Source organism: Seriola lalandi, unplaced genomic scaffold (assembly GCF_002814215.2).
Source record: "Seriola lalandi dorsalis isolate HSWRI2012SDOR001 ecotype SW California unplaced genomic scaffold, Sedor1 jcf7180002054958, whole genome shotgun sequence".
NCBI classification, from domain to species: domain Eukaryota; kingdom Metazoa; phylum Chordata; class Actinopteri; order Carangiformes; family Carangidae; genus Seriola; species Seriola lalandi.
Window position 1 is genome coordinate 885,580 of NW_019525509.1, and position 24,821 is coordinate 910,400.

Here is a 24,821-nt window from a genome sequence, read left to right on the forward strand (position 1 = left end):
GATTGGAGGTAACACTTTTCCTTTACTGTTCCTGGATCGTTGGGAATAAAGTTGGATTTCCTCGCACTCAACAGTCACCATATCAGGCCTGCAACGGGGTTATTTTGTTTTGCCGGCTGTGTGTATATGTGTGTGTGAGTGTGGGCCCACTGAGTTGTGTTTGAGTTTACTACTGAAAGTAACTAAAATCTAAATATTTGGGATTTGAATGTAATTTGAGTAACTTGAAAGTAATTCTGCATCTTAGAAGGTCTTTTTGAAACATAAAGAGTAGTGTTATTGAAACTTAAAGGAGTACGCTATACATTGTGGGGAACTTAAAAGTGTTGTATTTCACTGAAAAGGTATTCTTTTTCATTTCATGATCTAGCCTAGGTGTTGTAATAAAAAAACAAGACAACAAAGAATTTACTTTAAACATATTGTAAAATGTATTGGTGGTTTGTTTAATGCATTTAAAAATTGAAGTAAATCATTGATTTGTTTATTTTTCTAAAAAGAGACTTGTGATATTTCCTTCGCTAGAGATAATCCAAATTACTTCAGAGAAATTACTTTAAAAATTAGGGTTAAAATACAATTAATGAACCCAGAAGCCTGCCCTTAGTAAAAGGTCTATTGAGGGGAGTGCTACAATTATTTAGCATTTATCCAACATTTAGCTGTTATGGACGAAACAGTGTCAGCCCGTATTCAAACAAAGTGGAAGGAGCTCAAAATAGGCTGACCACTCCTGAAGTCAAGTGTATTTGAGAGAAAACTGTTAAAAGATATCAGTGGCGTAGCGGAAGTCTTGTCCTGTTTGTGAGTTGTTTTGCGTGCCACCCTGTTTAGATCAAATTTATAAAAAATAAACATAAATAAATATGAATGATGATTATTATAAAACTGAGTATAATGGAACTTGTAAAATGGTATATACAAACCTTTGCCCCTAAGGTGAGTAAACATCTCAGAGAGCTGGGGTAAATACTGCTGTCCTTAAATCTACTGTCAGAAGAAGTCATGTCCTTAAAGGTTTGTCTGATTTAGACCTAAGATACAGAGGTTAGTGTCGTATACAAGCAGGTAGGATGGGAGAGCAGCAGAAGTAGCACTTGAGAGCTGGAATTGATCGTTGCTGAACTCCTAACAGAAATTGTGCAATCAAGCTTAATAATCATAACTCTTGGTAGACCAGTCAAGCTTTGGGTTTCTCTACAAATGACATGGGACTCTAATGAAAGAGATGCTTCATATCTCAGGCGTTTGTAGAATGGTGCTTTTTTTTTTTTTAGCCTTTCCAAAACCAAAAACAGCACAAACGTGTAAGGAATAGATTAAACAGTTTGTTTCTCTGCTTTAATATTATATATAAACATTAGCATGACCTGCTAACTAGTTTAGTATGTGGCCCACAGTAGAAACCTATTTCCAAACAATCTAGTGAGGTTAAAGGTTTCAACAGGAAAAAAAACAGTTCAAGACTGGAGCATCCACCTTATGTGAGCTGTGATATCAGGGATAAGAGTAACGGTTGCAGTTTCCTGATCTTTACTTGGTTTACTTTCCAGAAAGTCAGATATTTCTTGGTTTTTTCTCGGTTGCCTGTCCAAGTACTGTGAGCACATATACTGAGCATCATAATACTGTACTATGATACTAAGCCTCTTCTGCATTTTGTCCCTGAACACGTAGCATTAGCCTCAGTCAGCCATAATCATTTTAAATTGAACCAGTAGGAAACATTAAAATATCAGCTGGATACTTTTTATCTAACTGATTAAAAGTGTCAACTCACATTAGCTAGCAAAAAGAAAAATTATTTCATCTGACAATATCTGTGCTTTACGACTAAAAATGAAAAGGCTGCTATTGTTTATGTGTGTAAGAATCAGGGCCCTGCTGTTTAGAAAATTACCAAGAATTTCACATCTGTGACTTTTATCATTGTAAAGTGCATATGTACCATGTTAGGATACACAGGTCTTGCAACAGTAGCTATAAGTGAACTATCAATGATTTCTGCAACAATCTGTAAATGTCACCTGTACATTTGTTGTTGCCGTCATATTCTTTGTAAAGCTTTTTTTTAATAATTTTGGTTTTAAAAAGTGCTGTATTGTACTATGCTGGCACCAAACCTGCGGGATACAAGAATGTATTCATTTCTCCTTCCTTGATTTATTTCTTGTACAGCAAAAACACAGTGAAATCGGTGGAAAATGTTTCTGTGGAGAAGCACAAACGTAAAATGACTAAAAATAACTTTGTGAATAAGCCTTGCTTTATGAATCATCTTTCATTTAGAGGGAGGCTGAGAAAATTAAACAGCTCAGTTGAAGTGACAATGAATAATTGAGGCTGTGACACTGGTCAGGTTCTATTTTTCAAAGTGCGGAAATTAAAATACAGTGTGAATATCATACAGAGACTATGTACATATAATCAAACCTGAGTCATAATTTGTAGATTTACATAAAAATTGTTCTGACTGACTCATTATGAGTCAGTAAAGTCACTACAGTCTCATTCCAGGCAGGAGGCATCACTGTAAATGTGTTTTTAATTAAAACATTTGAACAGTTCAGTTGGATGTCTGTGCTGATGAAAGGAAAAGTGGGTCCCCTAGTATTAGTATTTTATAAGCATAGTTAAAGTGAATGGGGATTTAAGATTTAATGATTTGTTCTTAATCAAGATGACCATTTGGTCCAATGTGTTATGTCACATGTTACATCTGGTGACATGATCTATGATATGACTGTTTTACATAATGTCAGGGTGTCTTTTCACCTGTTGAAGCTCAATAGTGTGTTTAGTAGTGTGTTTAATAGAGACACAAAAGATTGTAATTGTTGCTTAGGGACACAGTGTTTGTCTATATTTGTGACTTAGATGAAGATCAGATCACATGCTTTGACCAATCATCAATCAAACAAAACCTGGTCCTTCCAGAGGGTTCACCTACTTTTTCTTGTCATTGTAAACTAATTATTGTGAGAGATGATGGCCACGTAGCTGTATCCAAATAAAGCCCACTGTTAATGTGACGCTGGGCCATATATAAGGATAACAGAATTAGCTTGATTTGATTGTTGATGGTTTGACACAGGCCTGGGTTTTTCTGTTCTTCAAAGCCAGCTCAAAAAGTCTGTGGCGGGCTGCTCTCAGAGCAGAAATCCTGAACTTAAACCTAAAGTACAACCTTGTTTACACTTGGGTGTTACATGACAAAGACTTTTCATGGTCAACCCCATCAATTAACTAGTTTTCATATATAATAGTGCTTTCCCTAAGAGAGTTGTAATAATTGTTTTAAGAGAACCTGTAGCTTATTCAGAACTAGTTTCTTCTTGAGTAATTATGGCAAATAAAGGTTCACTATAAAGATTAAAAATAACAATACTTAGTGAAAATAAAAATATAATAAAATGGCACTGTTGGGGTTTTACACAATCACACAGTAAATAAAGTCCAACAGAATAGTCAGATAAAACAAAAAACAGATGTATTCACGTTATCTGAGTTCTGCAGTGGTAAATGATGCGCTGACCAACGTGGAACAAGACAATTGTTTTTTTTTTTGCTGTAATGAATGAGCCTTAAGGCAGCTAATTAAAAAAAGTTAGGCTATTTGGACAATAAACTATATTGTAAATGAACTTAACATGCACAGTGCAAACATACAGGCACGCAAATATTTTTCAAATATATAAGACATATTGATTCTTTTCCTCTGACACACGTGAAGTAATTCTGTCTAATTCATGGTGATTCATTCTCACGATGTCCTCCTCCAGCCCCAGAAGGGGTTGAGACTCTCTGATTGCTACACAGTTGAATCAAAGGCCACTAATCAGAGTAGAAGTTTAATTGGAGATAATGACAACAAAAAAGGAAACAGAGTAGGTGTGAATCTGAGTGACTCATACACTGTTACCTCTTACAACTCTGGTTATCTGTTGGGCTCACCTCAGTGGATCACAGCATGCGGCTGGACAAGGATATTGAAAGACGGCTCAGACTTCAGGGACATGTATGTCATTAAACCCTGGTCCTTATGTGTCAGTGTCGGTGATTTTCATACAGGGCTTGCTCACACACACATATACACATGTACTCACAGGAATTACAGCATGATTAAAAAATATGTTAAGAACGAGCAAAGATTCAGTTTAGAGGGTGATTTCAGCAAAAATTTAAATGGATTTGCACTTATGAAACCTTTTGTCACTGTGCTCTGGTGTTTAAAAACCCTGACTAGATTAGTCCAATGGGGAGCTATAATTGAAGATCACATTTTATAACCTTAAAAGAACATAATTACAACACAGAGAGCCCAATTTTGCAGGAACCTGAGGGATGATGCATCTTGTCACTGGTTGTTCCAAAAGGGTCTCTGCATTATTTTTGGAGGATGAGGATGAAGTGCTTATTGCGTTTGGTCACAAAGACCTGAGGAGACTTTTAAAATGAGTCAGAGGATTTTTGGTAATAAAAACCATGAAGTTAAAAATCTATATTTAAAGCAAGTTGTTATGTTTGTTGCTGATAACATAACACAAAGTAATTCACTCAGGTTTCTACTTTGTAAAAATCAACTATGTAAATTCAGTATGATAAATTGGTATAAACTGAAGGAATTGAGGAATGTTTGTTACTTTTTATTTAATCAGTAATGTCATTGATTCAGCTGGAAATCTAAATCTTAGATCTTATCTGTCCTTGGTTTTAACTTGGTTTTAACTGCATTATTGAATTTGAGATGCTAAGGTTTCAAAACTTTTGACATGTAAAACAATGTGAATTTTGACAATCAAGATCAAGTTATAGGTAAAACAAATTTAGAGATTGATGAAATACCTTTAACTTGATTTGTCTTAAAACATTCAAAAGAAAAGTTGTAAAAGTGAAGTGTTGCCAAGAAAGTGCTGCTTTACATTATTTATTGAATTTAAACTACACTTAATGATAGACCCAGAGCTGCTTGTCTCCATTGATAGTATTTCATGATTGTCCTTGTCAGCCAGCGCCCCCACTAGTTTTCCGTTAGTCACTGTTCAGATAACGCAGTCAGCAGAGGCTGGAGAAATGACATTGATGTGATTAACATGCTGCACCTTTTTCCATAGACAGCACCTCCCACTGTTGGTCTAGGATAGCCTTGGTTACAGTGGATTTGAGTCTGGAATATAATAGTGACAGCAAAAAAGTAAAAAATTTATATGGTTAATATGTATAATATGTAAAGTATGTATAATATAAGTATAATGTACTGTGTGCAAAGCTTAAAAAAAATCTTTGTTTGACATGGCACTATTTCCATGGACTATATAGTTTAGTTTTATGTAGAATTTTTCACCTTTCACCACTGGATGATTCAATGTCAAGTACACCAACTGTAATCCAAATCAAAGCAGACCCTGTTGTCTTCAATTTGCTGCCCTCCTCTGACACATACGGACTCCTTACTTAAACCTGGTCCTGCTTTCTGACAGACTGACATGAGAAGAAAAGCAAAATTTCCACGCTTCACTTACTCTATTTGACCCTAGTTCACTCACACAGATTGGTGTACCAGGTAGCACAATAGCTGTAGGATTACAAGTGAGACTTTGGTGACATCCTTTTTCTCCTTTTCAACTTCATAAACAGCAGCTGCTTGTTGATTAAAGGATTTGCTTTTTCACTTTTCCCACACATCCTTCCAAAGTGTGAAAATCTCTGGCTGTCTCTCCTCTCTCCCTGTCTCTGCCTCTATCTCATCAATCTCCCTGTCCTCCTTTTTCTTCTCTCTTTCACTTGCACTTCTCCCTCTTGTTCCCTCTACCATGACATCTAATCTTTCATTGGCTCCTCTGTTTGCCTGTCACTGCTCTGCATTCACAACATTTATCTGTTGTCAGTGCCTTACACTGATTGAACTTATCTCAAAATGCAGTAGAGGACTTTTATGCTACTAGAAGAGCCTTTGTTCTGTTTAGTCTTTCATATCTTGCCACAGGCAGTAAATGAGTCACTTCTCTTGTTTGTGAAAACTGAGTAGTTTTTTGAGTAGTCACAATTTTTCTGCCTATGCAGTACAAGGACAAAACAATACTAACTGATAACAATGGCTGTGTTTGCTATGGCAGACACTTTTTGTTAGTTTTGTTTTGGAGTTTTTGCGCTTCCTATTTTATTTTGTAATTGGTTTCCTTGTGTTTCAGTGTTTTTGCTTCCTGTCTTGGTCCTGTGTCTGTGTGGTGATTGTCTGCCCCGCCCTAATGTGTTTCACCTGTGTTCAATCATCCTTGCCTCCCTTGTCTATATAGTCTTTGTGCTTCCCTTTGTCTGTGTTGGTTCGTCTGTTTAGTTCAGGGTTTGTTCACGTCGTCTGTTCATGTCTATTATTTTGGTTAATAAACCTGTCTGCACCGATCCCCAAGTTTTGGCTGCATTTGGGTCCTACTTATCTCAAAACCCTTGACAGGCTGAAATGTCTGATTTTTGGCCTTTAGCTATTATGACACCAGTGAGCTGTTTTGAACCCAAGGTACAGAACTACACTGTAAACATACTTTGTCCTTTAGATGTGACAATGACAATTATTGCCAATTAGCTGTTTTATGTTTTTCATTGCCAAAATAGGCTACTATGATTGAATTACATAATTTTTGGGTGTGAAAATGTAAAATGTAATTTGTAACAAATTTACATTAACCAAAGTACATGTTTCTCTCTTGTTTCCACAAATTGAAACGTACATGTTTTTAATCATGAAGTGAATGAAGCACATTTTAACATATCTTTGTGTCAAAAAAACAAAAACACGTGTTATCCCTGAGCTGATGCACCAAGTGTTCAAATTTAACATGTGATGTTTTTAACACATCTGTGTTACACAAGAGTGCAAAGGAATAGTTTGACATTTTGGGAAATCTGCTCATTTACTTTCTTGCTGAGAGTTACATGAGGAGATTGATACTACTCTCATGACTGTAAACATGAAGCTGCAGCCAGCAGCTGGTTATCTTAGCTTAGCATAAACACTGGAAAAAGGGGGATACAGCTAGCCTGGCTCTTTCCAAAGGTAACAAACATCCAGCTACCAGCATCTCTAAAGTTCACTGTTCCAGGCCAAGAAATTATTCTGTAACCCCCATAAAACAACAATGTGCTTTTTTTTTGTACAACATCATATAATGCCTTAACTAACGTACTTTAGGGGTCCTTGTTGGCAGATTTAGTTTTCTTTGGACTGAGTCAGGCTAGCCTCTTCCCCCTGTTTCCAGTCTTTGTGCTATGCTAAGCTAACCAGCTGCTGGCTCCATCCATATATTTCCCATACAAACATGAGCGAGGCATCAATCTTTACATATTCCTCAGCAAGAAATTGAAAAAAGTGTATGTCCCAAAATGTTGAAGTATTGCTTTATTTATTCACTTGTGGCATAATTTGACTGTCACACTGTAATAAACTAAAGTATGAGCTCAGTATTATTACCCGCACTGTTTGATCACTCAGTGTATCAGGATCCAAAGTTCTACCAGGCAATTTTTTATTTTTATGAGAGTGATACTACAGCTTTAATCATTAACTAACTCTACTTCTTTGTACATATTATATTGGGCACCCAACATTTCAATATTGTAAGTATTCATGTTTGATGAGCAACATTTGCAGAAAATATTTTGGAGTCAGCATCATGTCTAAAACAACAACAAAATAAATCACTAAAGAAAAGGCTTAAAGTTTACAGAATGGCCTATAGGCACAATATAAAACAGAGACCCTGTCCAAAACCAGCCTGTTCACTTTGATTCAAACACATTTTGTTTTCAGTTCATGTTTGATAAGCAGTATTTTCACTGGTTACTGACAAAGAACACAAGGTGTATGGAATAGACAGAGTCCAGAGTGTAAACAATGAAGTTGAAGATGGTCATGAAGGTGACCATCACTAATTTATCCCAGGGACAAAGGTGGCCACAGTTATTAGGTCTCTTATTGTTGGAGAAACTGTACAGTGGCCATATCACCATAGCTGTCGAATACATCACTGCTGCCAAAATGTTATAAACAATAACCAGTTTGTCAAAGGAGAATGGAATAGAGGTCAGCTGTCCAATGGTGAGCAGGATTATAATGATGCAAAAGATGAAACACAAGGAGTACACGGCCACGCACCACTGCAGTCCCGGGGAGCCGACATACTGCTGTCTCTCCAGGGACATGAAGATGAGACAGGCGAGGAAGGTCTCCAGTATCTTCATTATACCGGGCAATGTGGAGAGAAACCCACTGTTCTGTCCACTCGGGCGAAGGCGTGTCAGGGCGACCTCACCTGCATACACCCCGAAACAGAGCCAGGATATCACAGATGCACCGATCTCGCGGTGGCAGGTGTTGCAGGTGAAAAAGGTGGGGTAGATGATGGAGGTGGCCAAGCACATGAGGCTCGCCAGTATAGCAAAGGCAGCGGTGGAGTCATCCCAGGCGAAAGGTAACTTGGCACTGACAGTTGTAAACTCCAGGATGAGAATGAGAAGGGTGAAGAAGAAGCAGAAGACCCAGGTGAACATGCACCACGCCCAGTAGGGAGATGAGCTGTAGCCCACCGTCGCCACAAGGCTAAAGCAGATGCAAGTGAGGATGGCTGCCAATATTCGAATGATGCCCACAGGCTGGGTGAGTGACCACAAATTCAAATGGGCCATGGCTGGACTGGATGAGTCCCTTTGACCTAAAAAAAAGTTGTGTTGTTTTCTTTTCACTTCAGTTTATTCTGCGCTGTCCATCCCTGAGTGCAGCAAGGCCTTAGCTTCTAAACCAGATCCTTTTGAAGAAATCCATGCAGACAAGAGCCTGGGCAGGTGTGTTCTTTGAAACTGAAACTCAAGAATGGTGAGGTATATTCAAACAGAGCATCCCGAGCTTATCGGTGTAGTTTATGGCATCTGTTTCTCTCTACCTATTGGATAGTGGTTGGGTGTTATCATGATCAGCTCACGCCACACACTGGACTCTGGTCCTCAGTGCAAGCCCAGTTCAGAAGCTAATCTCCAATAATGACGTGGGTGCGTCACATCTTAAGGAATATTGCTCTTATCCTGTCCTTGAGATCACTTGATTTATTGTTTCTGGTGGGAGAAATGGGAGCGTTTGGATTATTTATAGGCATCTTATGGAGTAAAGTTGCATAGTGAGCCAGCTCTACCCCTTCCGGTAGATGGCATCCGTCTTCAGGGACCATATGCCATCTACCAGCTCTTTGACATTTGCAGTGAAATGCTGCTTATTTTTTTTAATCAGTCAGTGTTGGCCAGTGTACTCTTTTATGCTGCAGATTTGCTTGGCCGCAACATGTCCGACATGAACACAAAGAGACTGGACAAGCTGGTCAAAAGGTCTGGGTCTGTGCTTGGCAGGCGTCTGGACACATGAATGTACCCTAGGGGATAAATAAAGTATCTATCTATCTATCTATCTATCTATCTATCTATCTATCTATCTATCTATCTATCTATCTATCTATCTATCTATTTCAAACCATTTTCATAATCTGCATTCACAAAAAACAGACAAAGAAGTAGAGCAAAATGTATTTATTTACTCTTGCATTGTGAACAAACAGTATGTCATTACATATAGTGTTTACACTGCACACAACCAAAAGCAATTTGTTCTTCACTTTTCAGTCTCTTCCTCCTCTTCCCTCTCTTTTTCTCTCTTTATTTGTTTTTAAAGAATTGTTTTAATATCCACTCCTTAGTTCTTGGTTCTTCCCATTTTTCACTTTTGTGCAGGGCAGGAATTCCTGGACCGGTCAAAGGTTATGTAACTCCCAAGAATGCACATGGTTATCACTGACATCATGATATCATTAGGATAAGGAAAGCAGATTTAAATCCTGACAGATTGCTCGCTTTTGTTATATTGTTTGAAAAAGACGTAACATATAAACATATAAATGTGTGAACCACCTCTATTCGTTCTTTTCCATTTATTCAGTTAATTATCTTGTGTATGAAGTGTAAAAAAAAAAAGCTTCCCAGAGCCCAAGATGAGATCTTGGAATGTCCTGTTTTGTTCCACCAAAAATAAGAAATCCAAGGATATACAGTGTGTAGTGATAAATGACAAAGATAAATAGCAAGTCTTCTCACATTTTGCCTGAAAAAAACAATAAAATGAATGAAAAATGAAAAAATGAATTATCAAAATAGTTTCTGATAATTATATTTATTCTCTTATATGCTTGATTAAAACACTAATCTTTTCAGCTCTGTCATGCGCATGTGTTCTTACTGTGGTTTTGCAGTTGCTATTGACAGAAAATATAGATAGCAGGTATGTTTCCCTCCCTCTCTGTGTGTCAGGGTATGCACACTATGACACACCTTTACAACATCCTTTGAGACGCACAGGGTGGGTCCCACTGTACCTAATTAACCATTAACCAGAATTCTTAACCATTAAACATATTAATTTAATATGTTACTGAGATCCTGTAACGCCATAACCTCAAACTTATGAATGAAATATACCAAATTTCAAATGCTGAAATTGACAAAAACACACACAAAATGAGTTTGTAACAGAGTCTCACTCTGCCACATCAATGATCAAAATAAGTGCATTAAGTGCAAGGATTGCATATCGGTCATGAAGGTAGATGGTAAAAACTGGACACAGCGATAGTTTTTTCATGTCATCATCATGACAGAAAGAAGTTGCTCTCATGGTTGGTACAAAAACAAAATTGAAATAAAATTTGTTATAAAAATACTCATGTTCAATCTTCGAGATGTAAGACTGCCAAACACGGAGGAACATTTGTAACCTATGTTCTGCTGACGAAGAAGACCAGTCTAAAAGAGTAAACTGTATCCACAATGTAAGCAACGAGGTTAACACAGGTCATGAAAGAGATGACCACTAAATTATTCCATGGACAAGTAACCACTTTTGAGCAGTAGCTCGGTCTGGGGTTGTTCTTGAAGCTGTACAACGGCCAGATAACCACAGCTGTCATGTACATTAACACTGCCAACACGTTGCAGACTATCAGAACTTTGTCAAACGGTGCCGGGAAGAGAGACAGAAGGCGGCAGATAGTAAAAATAATGACAAGGGTTGCAAAAATGAAGCAGATAGAGTAGACGGCGACACACCATTGGAGTCCTGGAAACCTTGAGAATGTGGTGTAGTCCAAGCAAATGAAGATGATGCAAGCCACGAAGGCCTCCAGTACCTTGAGGAGGCCTGGGACTGTGGATAGAAAACCACTGATCTCACCAGTTTTGGCCCGGGTCATACCAACCTCAATGGCGTACAGGATGAAGGCCAGACAGGAAGTAACAGTGGCACCAATTTGTCTACCGCAGCTAGGGCAAGTGAAGAAGATCGGATAGATGATGGATGCTGCCAGTACCTGTATAAGAGAAACATCACGTCTGAAATGAATCCTAAATTCTAAATCCTGTAAAGTAACAGTTAATTTTACTTTTTTCCTGTGCAGCAGTCACATATGAACCATGTTATGGATACATTTGAGAACCATATTGTATTAATCTTTTAGCACCAGTAAATAGTATATATGCATATAGATAATGTCCTAATATCAAAGTCACTCAAACATGTATGTGGCTATCAATTTAAGATGTTGTTGAAATGTTTATGATGGAAAATAAATTTTCTATTTTCTATTTTTTCATCAAATTCTATGGTTGTGAAAAAAAATCATGGACCCAATGAAACCTCTTACAATTTCAAGCATATCAGCATAACAACTACATCATTGAATTTTGTAGTGTTGTGGAGTTGGTTGCCTTCGGTACTTTTTTTTAATCAAAACTGACAAACTATTCGCTCATTCATTTTGGTTCCTCATATGTTTATTTACTTCTGCAATATCTAGACTTTGATATTGCCAGTGACAGTGATGTTCAGTGACTAGTCACTAATGTACTTGACCAACAAGCTGCGACAAGTGTATCGTGACAATATCTGCAGATAAAGACAAAAAACTGAAAAATATCACATACCATTAGAGTAGCCAACATGGCAAAAGCTGTGGTGAAGTCATCCCAGGAGATAGGCAGCTTTGCGTTGAGACTGGTGAATTCCATGAAGAGTATGAGGAGGGTGACGCAGAAGCAGAAGCACCAGGTGAACATGCACCACGTCCAGAAGGAGTCAGTGCTGTGACCCACCGATGCCACCAAGCTGAAGGAGATACAGGTGAAGATCACCTCCAGTATCCGCACGATGCCCACAGGCACCGTCAGTGTCCTGAAGTCCAGCGTAACCATGGTGCTTGTAACCCTGTGGTCAGTTCACTGTGCTCCTGGATAGATGGTCAACTGATCTCTCACCTCTTCACCAGTGTGTCTCCCTGTCCTTACTGATTTGATATTTTTTCTTGTATATAATGTAATAGTAATAAGTGATAATCTCCTTCCTAGCCCCTCATCCTGTTAGTTCTTCCTGCATGTGACGGACAAAAAAGAGGGGAATTTGATACCTCTGGTCACTCCCTGGCCTTATCAGTCCTCCTTCCTCAAATGGCCACCAGTTATATGGAGTGTTTGTCAAGGGAGGCAGCGGCCTGTTTTTCACTTCCATTTGCCTTTCTAAAAGAATTGTGATGTTATTAAAGCAGTTGTGTAAAACAGGAACCACACCTTTTGACAAAGGACTCACTTCACTCTATTTCTCATCGATTATGTTTGGTTAGTTCACGGCTTGCCCACTCATCAGTAGTTTAAACATGTAAATGTGTTACAAGAAGCGTAGGAGGAATTAGGCTGAACTACTGCAGTAAAAAGAGGAAAGTGACACACTGTATAAGTGAGGGAATGGAGAGAAAGGAGTGAGGGAGCATTTGGAGACAATTCTGAACACTGGATAGAAAAAATGCATAAAGATATTGGCTTTATGACATAGACTCGTCAACTAAGGGCTATAAGTTACTGTTTCAAATTAAAAGCGGTCTATACTGCCCACTGCTACTGACTGCCAACTACCAATGACCTATTAAACTTCTCAATGTGAAATATGTCCAATAAGGGTCAGGCCTTTATCTCAGACAGAATAATTGGCTTGTGTCAAAGGATAAAATGGAGACTTCAAGATTAAACAAGTCCTACATGATCTCTTTAATTGCCAACAAATATAACAAGTAATTGGAAAACCTGAAAGAGAGAGAGCATGACTTAACTGTTGCCCCTGTACTGTATGACACATACTGTATAAAAGATAGTATGAATGAACTTGACATGTGTGCTTATCATTGTCAAGTATATGCACACAGCAACATTTTTTGTATCTTGATGGCTTGATCCTTCCCTTTAATATAAGAGAAACTACACTCACTGTTTTACTAGCTCCCCTCTGTCTGCTCACCCAACCCCACCCATATGTTCTTATCGGGGGAAAAAAATCTCTTGTCCAAGGGTGTTAGGTCATTAGAAGTGTGGCTGTTTCATTATTGCTCCATTTTCACTCCAACTGATAATGCTTTATCTTACAGCCCACACATTACTGCGCAGTTATTCAGTGTGTACAAAATGTGTCAATGAATTACTTTTACGTTTTTTTTTTCTTTTTTTGGGGGGGGCAAAACTGGGGCCAAAATGAAGTGATTTGTATATTAAAAAGAAAATACATTCATACTGACAAAGACAAATTTTTGTCATCCTCATCACCTGTATTTGAACCTCAGAATGGATTGTGACTGATGATCTGGCTATTCAGCCCCCCTCCCCGCCTCTATACTTCCTTTGTCTCTCCTTTATGATCACTACCAGCTTATCTTTTCCTCTCAGCACACCGTTTATTATACCAACACTCATATTGAAAGTACACTGTGAAATGAAAGACTGAAGACACAAAGAACACATATAACAAGGTATAGACAGGGAAGTGGTTTGTGGGGGGCACGGTACATATCTATAGAAATTTAAATGAAGATGTATCAGTAAGTTGCATGTGAGAGTGCTAGATATGAGAGCAGAGAACTTGAGTGCTGTCTATCCAGGTGAGAGGAGTGTTGGGTTTTCTACTGTTAATTTCTTTAGTGAAGATTTTCTATTCTATAAATTCTTATGTGATATTTTGTCAGCAAGGGCCATAGCATATGATTTGCATAATTTTCATACACATCAAACCATTCAGTGACACCTCCGATTTCCTATGGATGGAGGCACTGTAACTCTCATCAGGACAGAAATGTTTCATCACAGGATAAAGGTGATCAAGTCGACCCAAAGCATGGCATCAAAACAGAGCCGCCGGATCTCCTCATCGTAGAGGTCAAACATTGAGGCCTGTGTCACACCTCACATGCACTTGACGAAAATATGGTGAAGCATGACTCATCTGACCATGTCACTTTTTTCCACCACTCTGTAGATCAGTGCCTGTGGTCTTTGCTCCGCTGAACTCTCAAATGTGCATTCATCTGTGTAATGAGGGTTTTATGCACTGCAAATACAACACACCTTTCTATGTAACTGACGACAGACCATTGCTGACACAGTCTGATCATGTCTTGCAATGACATTCTCAGTTACCTGAGGAAGAGTTGCTAGCATAGCAAAGGCAGCGGTGGAGTCATCCCAGGCGAAAGGTAACTTGGCGCTGACAGTTGTAAACTTCAGGATGAGAATTAGAAGGGTGAAGAAGAAGCAGAAGACCCAGGTGAACATGCACCATGCCACAAGGCTAAAGCACATACAAGTGAGGATGGCTGCCAATATTCGAATGATGCCCACAGGCTGGGTGAGTGACCACAAATACAAATGGGCCATGGCTGGACTGGATGAGTCTCTTTGATCTAAAAAAAAAAAAATTGTGTTGTTTTCTTTTCACTTCAGTTTATTCTGCGCTGTCCATCCCTCAGTGCAGCAAGGCCTTAGCTTCTAAATCAGATCATTTTGAAGAAATCCATGCAGACAAGAGCCTGGGCAGGTGTGTTCTTTGAAACTGAAACGAAAGAATGGTGAGGTATATTCAAACAGAGCATCCCGAGCTTATCGGTGTAGTTTATGGCATCTGTTTTTCTCTACCTATTGGATAGTGGTTGGGTGTTATCATGATCATCTCACGCCACACACTGGACTCTGGTCCTCAGTGCAAGCCCAGTTCAGAAGCTAATCTCTAATAATGACGGGGGTGCGTCACATCCTAAGGAATATTCTCTGATCTTATCCTGTCCTTGAGATCACTTGATTTATTGTTTCTGGTGGGAGAAATGGGAGCGTTTGGATTATTTTTAGGCATTTTATGGAGTGAAGTTGCATAGTGAACATCTTTATCAGGCCATTTTTATAATCTGCCTTCATAAAAAAACAGAAAAAGAAGTAGAGCAAGATGTTGCAGTGTATTTACTTTAGCATTGTGAACAAATAGTATGTCATTACATGTAGTGTTAATACTGCACACAACCAAAAGCAAAGTTTATGTATTATGATCCCTCCCTTTTTGTACAGAGAGCAACAATGAGTTTAAAAAAAGAGAAAAAGTAATGCAGAATTGTGAATTTGTTCTTCACTTAAATCTCACATCTCTTCCTCTTCTTCCCTGTCTTCTGTCCTTTATTTTTCCCTCTTTATTTGTTTTTAAAGAATTGTTTTAATATCCACTCCTTAGTTCTTGGTTCTTCCCATTTTGACTTTTGTGCAGAGTAGGAATTCCTGGACCAGTCAAAGGTAATGTAACTCCTAAGTATGCACATGGTTATCACTGACATCATTATATCTTTATGATAAGAAAAGCAGATTTTAATCCTGAGAATTGTTCTTTCGTTATATTGTTAAAAAAGACTGAACATACAGATGTGCAAACCACCTTTACTGTTTTTTTTCCCTTTCATTACTCCATGTGGCAATGTAGAGGCAATACACTTTCTGACAGTATGAGGTTTGTTAAACATTTAAACCTTTTTGAATAATATCAGAGCTAATGTTACTTAATTCTAGGACTGCAGCAGAATTATACATTTTTATCATTATGGCCTGACCATTATTTTTTTTATTTATTCAGTTAATTATGTCATGTACGAAGTGTAAAAAAGAAAAATCTAAATCCAAGGATATTCAGTGATAAATGACAAAGAAACATAGCAAACCTCCATCCATATTTTTCCTTGAAAAAACAACAAACAATGAATCAATTATCGAAAAAGTTGCTGATAATTTATATTATATTTTCTCTATTATCTGCTTGATTAAAATACTAATCATTTCAGCTCCCAAATCATGACCATGTGTTTTACTAGCAGGAAAATAGCAGGTGTGATTCCTTCCTCTTTTTTCTTTTTTTTTCTCTCTCGCTGCCCATAATAGAAAAATGGGAGTTGAGACTTAAACCTATAGCTGCTGTGAGTGTGTCAGGGTATACACAGACACACCTTCACAACCTCCTTTGAGAGGGACAGGGTGGGTCCCACTGTACCTATTTAACCATTAACCAGAATTTTTAACCATTAAATATATTCATTCATTGTAATTTATTACTGAGATACACTGATACTGATACACAATAACTTCACACTTTTGTTATATTTTATTCATATTTCAAATGCTGAAATCGACAGAAACACACACCAAATGAGTTTCTAACAGTCTCACTCTGTCACATCAATACAGAATCAAAATAAGAGCATTGATAAGGATTACATATCAGCCATGAAAGTAGAAGGAAAAAACTGGACACAGCGATAGTTCTTTCATGAAGACTGTCGATAACTGAAATAGAGAGTATTCTTATATGAGGAACATTTGCAACCTATGTTCAGCTTTAGGAGAAGACCAGTCTAAAAGAGTAAACTGTATCCACAATGTAAGCAACGAGGTTAACACAGGTCATGAAAGAGATGACCACTAAATTATCCCATGGACAAGTAACCAATTCTGAGCAGTAGCTGGGTCTGGGGTTGTTCTTGAAGCTGTACAACGGCCAGATAACCACAGCTGTGATGTACATTAACACTGCCAACACGTTGCAGACTGTTAGAACTTTGTTCTGTCCAACAGCTTCTGGGCATGGACACAGAAGTTGGCAGATGGTAGAAATAATGACAAGGACTGTAAAAATGGAGCAGATAGAGTAAACAGCGACACACCATTGGAGTCCTGGAAACCTTAATATCGAAGTGTAGTCCAAGCAAGTGAAGATGATGCAAGCCACGAAGGCCTCCAGTATCTTGAGGAAACCTGGGACTGTGTACAGAAATCGACTGTTCTTTTCAGCTTTCATCAGACAAACCTCAATAGCGTGCAGGATGAAGGCCAGACAGGAAGTAACACTGGCACCAATTTGTCTACCGCAGCTAGGGCAAGTGAAGAAGATCGGATAGATGATGGATGTTGCCAGTAGCTGTATGAGAGAAAACATCACGTCTGAAATGAATCTTAAATTCTAAATCCTGTAAAGTAACAGTTCATTTTACTTTTTTCTTGTGCAGCAGTCACAAATGACACATGTTATGAATACATTTGAGAACCATTTGTATAAATCTTTGAGCAGCAGTAAATAGTATATATGCATATGAGACTGTCCTAATGTCAAATTCAGTCAAACAGAAGCCACACAGCCAAACAGGACTTCACTTCATCAGCAGCAACACAAACTCACTGGATTTTACAAGCAACACTGGAGAGGACCTCTTTCTTTTGTTCCTAGGACTGGGTAACGTTAATTGACTGGGCCTAACCTAACCTAGCAAAGCATAGCACCCAACAGCTAAGGATCAGAACTCTTAACCCTGTTCAGTGTACATGTTTGGTTATGATGTCCCATTAGCTTTGTTGTAATGTTTGCTTAGGTTGTTGGTTAGTCACAGTTAATTTGGTCCTTGTATGTTCACATACATACCTTTAGTAAATCTCAGTTCTAGGGCCTGAATGTAGCTAACCCTTTTCTAACCGGTCACCTTAGACAATAGTAGCTGGCACCTTCCCTCCTACACACACCATGTGGTCTCAGTGGCCATTTTGAGTAGTTTCTTTTTTTGCCGCCAACTTACATGCAACCGTTTTTAGTCTTTCATGTTCAGGCCATGTGGTCAGAGCCATCATTTTGAATCAGCCATGTTGCCTTTGTCTGTGTCCCCACAGACACACACTAACACATGGTAATTTGGTTATAGTTATAAAGTTAATTATTAATCAGAGTTCCAGATTAATAGTAACATTTTGAGACAAAATATTGGCCATCCTTGCCCGCTTCAGGCTGGTGCACCGAGGACTTTCATTTTAAAGTTATTATAGCTTAATCATTTTTTTAATATTAATATTTTCTTAATTTATGATAGCCAATAAACTGATAAACCACTGATGCCCCAACATTATGTGCACGCATGTGAAGTTGAGTACCAAGGCCCAACAAGATGTTGTTGAAATGTTTGTGGTGGAAAGATTTTCTTATAGTATTTTTTATCCAATTCTATGTGTGTGATGAGCAGCATGAACCCAATGAAAACTCTTACAATTCCAGGCATATAGACATATATCCACTGTTTTTGTTAACAACTAGATCATTGAATTTTGTGGTGCTGTTACTGTGTATCAAATCTCAAAAACTGTATTAGCTCATTCATTTTGGTTCCTCATAAATTTATTTTCTTCTGCAAAATGTAGACTTTAATATTGCCAGTGACAGAAGTGTTCAGTAACAGTGGCTAATCACTAATGTACTTGACCAACAAGCTGCAAGAAGTCTATCCTGACAATATCTGCACACAAAGACAAAAACAACAGTGAAAAATGTCACACACCATTAGAGTAGACAACATGGCACAAGCGGCAGAGAGGTCATTCCAGAAGTCGGGCAGCGTTTCTCTGAGACTGGTGAATCCCATGCAGAATCTGCAGAGGGTGACGCTGAAGCAGAAGCACCAGGTGAACATGCACCACGTCCAGAAGGAGTCAGTGCTGTGACCCAACGACGCCAACAAGCTGAAGGAGATACAGGTGAAGATCATCTCCAGTATACGCATGATGATGTCCGGCTTACCCATGGTGCTCGTAACCCTGTGGTCAGTTGACTGTGGTCCTGGATAGATGGTCAACTGATCTTGCACCTCTTCACTAGTGTGTTTAATGCACAAGTACGTAACAGTTATATATAGGGTTTGTGAAGGGGGGGCAGGAGTCTGTTTTCACTTTCTATTAGCTTATCAGTTGCAAAAGGCTTGGGTTTTAAGAGGTTAATAAAAGAATTGTGATTTTATTACTTTCAACACAGGACTCAAAACACATTGTCCATTCATCAATAGTTTAAACCTGTAAATATGTTACAAGAAGCGCGGGAGGAATTAGGCCGAACTCCTGCAATAAAAAGAGGAGAGTGACACACTGTATATGGGAGGGAATGGAGGGAAAGGAGTAAGGAAGTATTTGGAGAAAATTCTGGTCTTTCCAACTGCTACTGACTGCCAACTGCTAATTTTATACACACAGCACCAAATTTTCTCTTGCTTACCTTTGAATGACCTATTAAACTTCTCAATGTGAAACAAATCCATTAAGGGTCAGGCCTTTATCTCAGACAGAATAATTGGCTTGTTTCAAAGGATAAAATGGAGACTTCAAGATTAAACAAGTCCTACATGATCTCTTTAATTGCCAACAAATATAACAAGTAATTGGAAAACCTGAAAGAGACAGAGCATGACTTAACTGTTGTCCCTGTACTGTATGACACATGCTGTATAAAAGATAGTATGAATGAACTTGACATGTGTGCTTATCATTGTCAAGTATACGCACACAGCAACATTTTTTGTATCTTGATGGCTTGATCTTCCCTTTAATATAAGAGAAACTACACTCACTGTTTTACTAGCTCCCCTCTGTCTGCTCACCCAACCCCACCCATATGTTCTTATCGGGGGAAAAAAATCTCTTGTCCAAAGGTGTTAGGTCATTAGAAGTGTGGCTGTTTCATTCTTGCTCCAAATTTTGGTAATGCTTTATCTTACAGCCCACACATTACTGCGCAGTTATTCAGTGTGTACAAAATGTGTCAATGAATTACTTCTGTTTTTTTTCCTTTTTTCCCCCCTTTTTTTTTTTTTTCAAAACTGGGGCCAAAATGAAGTGATTTGTATTTTGAAAAGACATTACACACATTAATACTGAAAAAACACATTTTTTTGTCATCCTCATCACCTGTATTTGAACCTCAGAATGGATTGTGACTGATGGTCTGGCTATTCAGCCCCCCTCCCCGCCTCTATACGTCCTTTGTCTCTCCTTTATGATCACTACCAGCTTATCTTTTCCTCTCAGCACACCGTTTATTATACCAACACTCATATTGAAAGTACACTGTGAAACGAAAGTGACATGAAAGACTGAAGACACAAAGAACACAAATAACAAGGTGTAGACAGGCAGAGGGGCCACCTGGCTGTGTTCTTGAGGGAAGTGATTTGTGGGGGGCACAGTACATGTACATGTTACATAAATGTAAATAAAAGTGTATGAAAGTAAAATAAATTAAAAGTTGGATGTGAGAGTGCTAGATATGAGAGCAGAGAACTTGAGTGCTGTCTATCCAGGTGAGAGGAGTGCTGGGTTTTCTACTGTTAATTTCTTTAGTGAAAAGATTTTCTATTCTATAAATTCTTATGTGATATTTTGTCAGCGATGGCCATAGCATATGATTTGCATCATTTTCATACACAGGATGCACCTGAGGAAGAGTTGCCATTCTGTTTTTCCTTACATATCACAAAAATGCATGAACATCACAGTCATGAAATGTGCTGTCGACCACTATTATCAACCGTATTTACTGATGTCTTTCCCATAGATCTAAATGCAGATGTCACTTTACTCACTGTTCGGGTTGTAATACTCACTAGTTGAGTCTTAGTGACTGAAGCTCTTGCCATCCATGCCCCAACAATGAAACTTCCTACAGTCACTTAGATCTTGTCTTAGATCTTCAGAATTAACTGGGCCTGATCAACACTTTTATACATGCCACAGAGCATGACTGGATGTTAATTGTTTAATTGCACTATGCAGTGCTGTGGAAGCATATGCATCCTGCATGTTTCTTCACACATTTATTCAGGTTTTTACTTTGATTTATCACCCATCTGTATTTTGGGTGACTCCTAAATTAATGTTTTATTTATTGTTGTGTAGTGTTTGATTTTGTTTCTTCCAGGGTCCGGAAATTGAACTGAATTGAACTACTGGAGCACAATGAATCGAGCTGGTGATGCCCTCTTCTCTCTGTCTCTTCTGATTCCTTGTGATACTGTAGCCTATTTCCTGTTTCATTGCACACAATCATAGTCTTGTCAACAACATTGTTTCCTGTTTTTGTTTTTGGTTGACTGCACAAGTATAAAATAGTTATCTGATTGAGGCAAACAGTGATTCCGGGGCTGCTGTATGAGGACTATTAATCAAATCACTGTTTTATAGTTACACAAGAGAAACACCAACAGCAGAAACAGGAATATGCAGTAATGTACATTATGTTGGAATGATTCTGACCTCTAGTGGCCGCATGTGAAGAATAGACAATTACTTTTTCTGGATTTGAAGTCAGAGCAGCACTTTCCTACTCTGCGCGGCCTGAAATTATCAGTGGGCCTGTAACATAGTGCATTCCAGAGGTGATGTGTAATGTTCCTGTGATAGTCATGTGACCTCTCACTATCCCCAGCCCCTTCCTGACTGTCCTGTCCTGACCAGGCCTTCATGTGTCAAAGTCATGTGTTTAGATTTGGATCATTCACACTCACTTAGTGTGAGGAAGAGAATGTCTGGATTGTACAGACACTGAAAAATATATATTGAAATGTTAATAAAATTACTATAAATAGTTAGAGTTGTGTAGAGTGTGGCATGGTTCCTTAAAAAACACCAGCAGCAAAAGATTCAAGGACTCATGACTGAGAAATAACATGCTCCAGAGAAACGCTGCTTGGTTAGAGTCATGTACTTATCTACTTATTTCCATTTTAGTACTGCAATGTAGTTCTTCTTTTATTCCACTACATCTCAAATTTAGAGCAACTGCCACATTCATCTAATTTATTTGGTTTTGTGGTTTGTATATGTTTACTGCCAGTTAATGACACTGCTGAGGAGAGAAAAAAAGACCAAACGTGTCAGAGGGCATAGTAATTTTGCTTTGTCTGACAGATAAAAGGCAAATTTTTGTAACAATTTTTTGTAACCATAACCATTTTAATAGGCAATAACCTCTCACAGGTTGTTCCTTCTGCATCATGGACGAATTATGCATCAGTGTGTTGCAACCGTGTAGGTGTGTGACTTATAACGAGGCTATGTGTGCAATGTTAAAATTGCAGGATGGGTAATGAAGTGGCATCACTGCAGGGGATGGGCTATCCAAGGCAGGCAGAGATATCGATGACTGACTAACAACACATTATTCATGATGTATGCCACTTTCCTGGCTATGCTGTCAACTTTTTCATTGTCGTAAGTGGTTTGTACATGTGGTCTTTTATAGGTATGTAACAACTAAGCATGGAAGCTTTTTCAGTAATTTTCCAATGCCTCTTGTTAGGGTGAAATTTCAGGAAATTTCTAAGGAAGGCGTAGTCTGCCCAGACAAAGCATAAACAGATGTAGCATTGATAGGACTCTGATGTCAGAATACTTTCCTTGGTCACAGTGTTTAGTAATACTTTTGTACTTTGTATTGTGCTTTTTCCAAGGTTGCTGACTGAAACTGTGATGCACCGGTGTTATGAGGCATTATGTTAGGTCAACAAAGAACACTTGTTCTTAGCTATATCCCACAGTGGTCATTATTATAAATTTAAACAAACACTGTAGTGCTACTCTGTTTCTTCTGAAGTGGGAGGAGAGAAGAGGAGGGGCATCATCAAGTTGTATAACTTCTTCATACGAGAGGAAATGCAGATGGTGGTTCTTCTATTCGTTTTACAATCATTGTAGCAATTGTTCTCTAATTGTACCGTGTATTATCCTCACTATCCTTCTGTCGGTGCTCTCTTGGTTTTACTGACCTTCTTCTTGCCTCACTCGGGACCAGGCACCTCCCGGAGAGATCTTTCTGTTGATGGAAAATCACAGGTAGGTAAATCTTATTCTAGACATTTGTAGTTATATAATGATCATCTGCTGTTACCAGTGTGTCAAAGTCCTGTGTTTGTGTAAGGTATGATTATTCATATACCTTATGTAGCTGATATTTTCCACCACTGTGGGACAGATGCAATTGTCTAAATCAAGTTTTTTTTTTATGTAAGAAGCATTTATATTCAGTATTTTTGTTGTTGGATTGGGTTGTAAGCCTTGTCCAAACAAAGCAGGGCGAGGCACATAATAAAATGGCGACTCTAAAGTGCTTTCTGTGTGCATACAGCGCATGTTGCTCTAATTGATTCAAGATTGACACTGACTGGATTTGCTCACTAAGAACTATAGACTTGGCAGCATACACTTTGGCACTACATTCTTCTGTTTTTATCAAAACAGAGACTAAGGAAGCACCAGTCCACTAATGCTGGTTTTGGTTGGACTAATGTATGATTAAAGAGGATCTGGAAGGGTATTGGGCAACCTTATCATCAGTGCATAGATATATTATTCCATGCCTCTCCCAGTGAGTAAATATTGCTGCTCTTCACTGCTGACATATGGCTGCCTTGGAAAAAGAGCTACTTTAGTAATTCGCTGACATTTCTTTAAAGTTACAGTTAGTTTTACTGTTGTAGTTAAGTCCAGTTTTGAGGCACAGGGGATGTGTACTTTACTGAAGTATTTCCATTTCATGCCACTTCTACTTCACTACATTTCAGAGGCAAACATTATACATTTTACTCCCCTACCTTTAGTTGACACCTTTTAGTTGATAGTTATTTTACAGGTTAAGAGTTATAATGAGCCTCATGTTGACCAACTACAACAGTAAAACGCTGCTCATTCATTAATGCATCAATGATAATAATCACATATCATAATACTCACAGGGACCATTTTTATACATTAGTACTTTCATATCACAGCTAAAACTTTTTTCTCATCATTTCAAGTGCAACAATTTCATTTAAAATGGAATATTTTAAAGGACCTAAATACTTGTCCACCAGTGGTTTTTTTGTACAGCACAGTGTCTCAAAGAAAATCCTGCCATGATGCTTTTGACTGGTGACACTCACAGGCATTCTGTCATTTTCCACATGCTGTTTAATGTAGCTTCCATCATAAAAGGTTTTATGATTGATCTGAGCCATTGTTATAATTGTCTGATACTGTCTAAATGTCACAGTAACTATAGAAAATGTGATTGTGGTTTAGAAATGTCAGGTATGTGTGTGGTTTGAGTATATCCCCTGGAACTCTAAATTAGTTTCCACCACAGTAGAGACTCTGTTTCTCTGACCTAAATACAGTTCACTTGAAATATTTGTGACGTTTTATTGTCTTTGCATTTCTTAAGAAACCAAACCTATGCAACCAATGCTTCAACATGGTAACAAATGTATTGTTGGCCCCTGGATATTTGACTTCAGTTTATACATAGTATACACTTTCACCACCTTTGCCACATAGCTATTGTTATGTTATGAAAGTGAAGTTTTGGCATACTGTATGTATTTGATGTGTCAGCAATACATTACATTAAATGATATTCAGGGAAGAAAACCAGTGTTTATCATTTATGTTCAGTAGAACACTTATAGTAATGCTAACTAACCATTGATGAAGAGGCCTACATGTTTTCATGGGCAATGTTTTAGACTAAAATCCTAAAACTCATGCCTAACTGTGCCAAACATACATTGTTGTTAAGGTCATACTTATTATCTTGAAAGCCGGTTGATCAA

At 38.2% G+C, this 24,821-nt stretch overlaps 3 protein-coding genes across 3 annotated transcripts; all 3 read right to left on the bottom strand.

Annotated features, from left to right (window-relative positions):
- Positions 1-7,381: 7,381 nt before the first annotated feature.
- LOC111645848 (myeloid-associated differentiation marker-like) lies at positions 7,382-8,858 on the bottom strand. Its single transcript, XM_023395162.2, has one exon. The coding sequence runs from the start codon at positions 8,680-8,682 to the stop codon at positions 7,831-7,833; it is 852 nt and encodes a 283-aa protein (XP_023250930.1). The 5' UTR covers positions 8,683-8,858; the 3' UTR covers positions 7,382-7,830.
- Positions 8,859-9,555: 697 nt separating this feature from the next.
- On the bottom strand, positions 9,556-12,503 carry LOC111645844 (myeloid-associated differentiation marker homolog). Its single transcript, XM_023395159.2, has 2 exons — positions 12,013-12,503; positions 9,556-11,399 (listed from the first exon to the last, which is right to left on the bottom strand). The coding sequence occupies exons 1-2, from the start codon at positions 12,277-12,279 to the stop codon at positions 10,809-10,811; spliced, it is 858 nt and encodes a 285-aa protein (XP_023250927.1). The 5' UTR covers positions 12,280-12,503; the 3' UTR covers positions 9,556-10,808.
- Positions 12,504-16,528: 4,025 nt separating this feature from the next.
- On the bottom strand, positions 16,529-19,240 carry LOC111645816 (myeloid-associated differentiation marker homolog). The gene is made up of 2 exons (XM_023395125.2): positions 18,747-19,240; positions 16,529-17,347 (listed from the first exon to the last, which is right to left on the bottom strand). Exons 1-2 carry the CDS (start codon positions 18,987-18,989, stop codon positions 16,769-16,771), a joined length of 822 nt encoding a protein of 273 aa, XP_023250893.1. The 5' UTR covers positions 18,990-19,240; the 3' UTR covers positions 16,529-16,768.
- Positions 19,241-24,821: the final 5,581 nt, after the last annotated feature.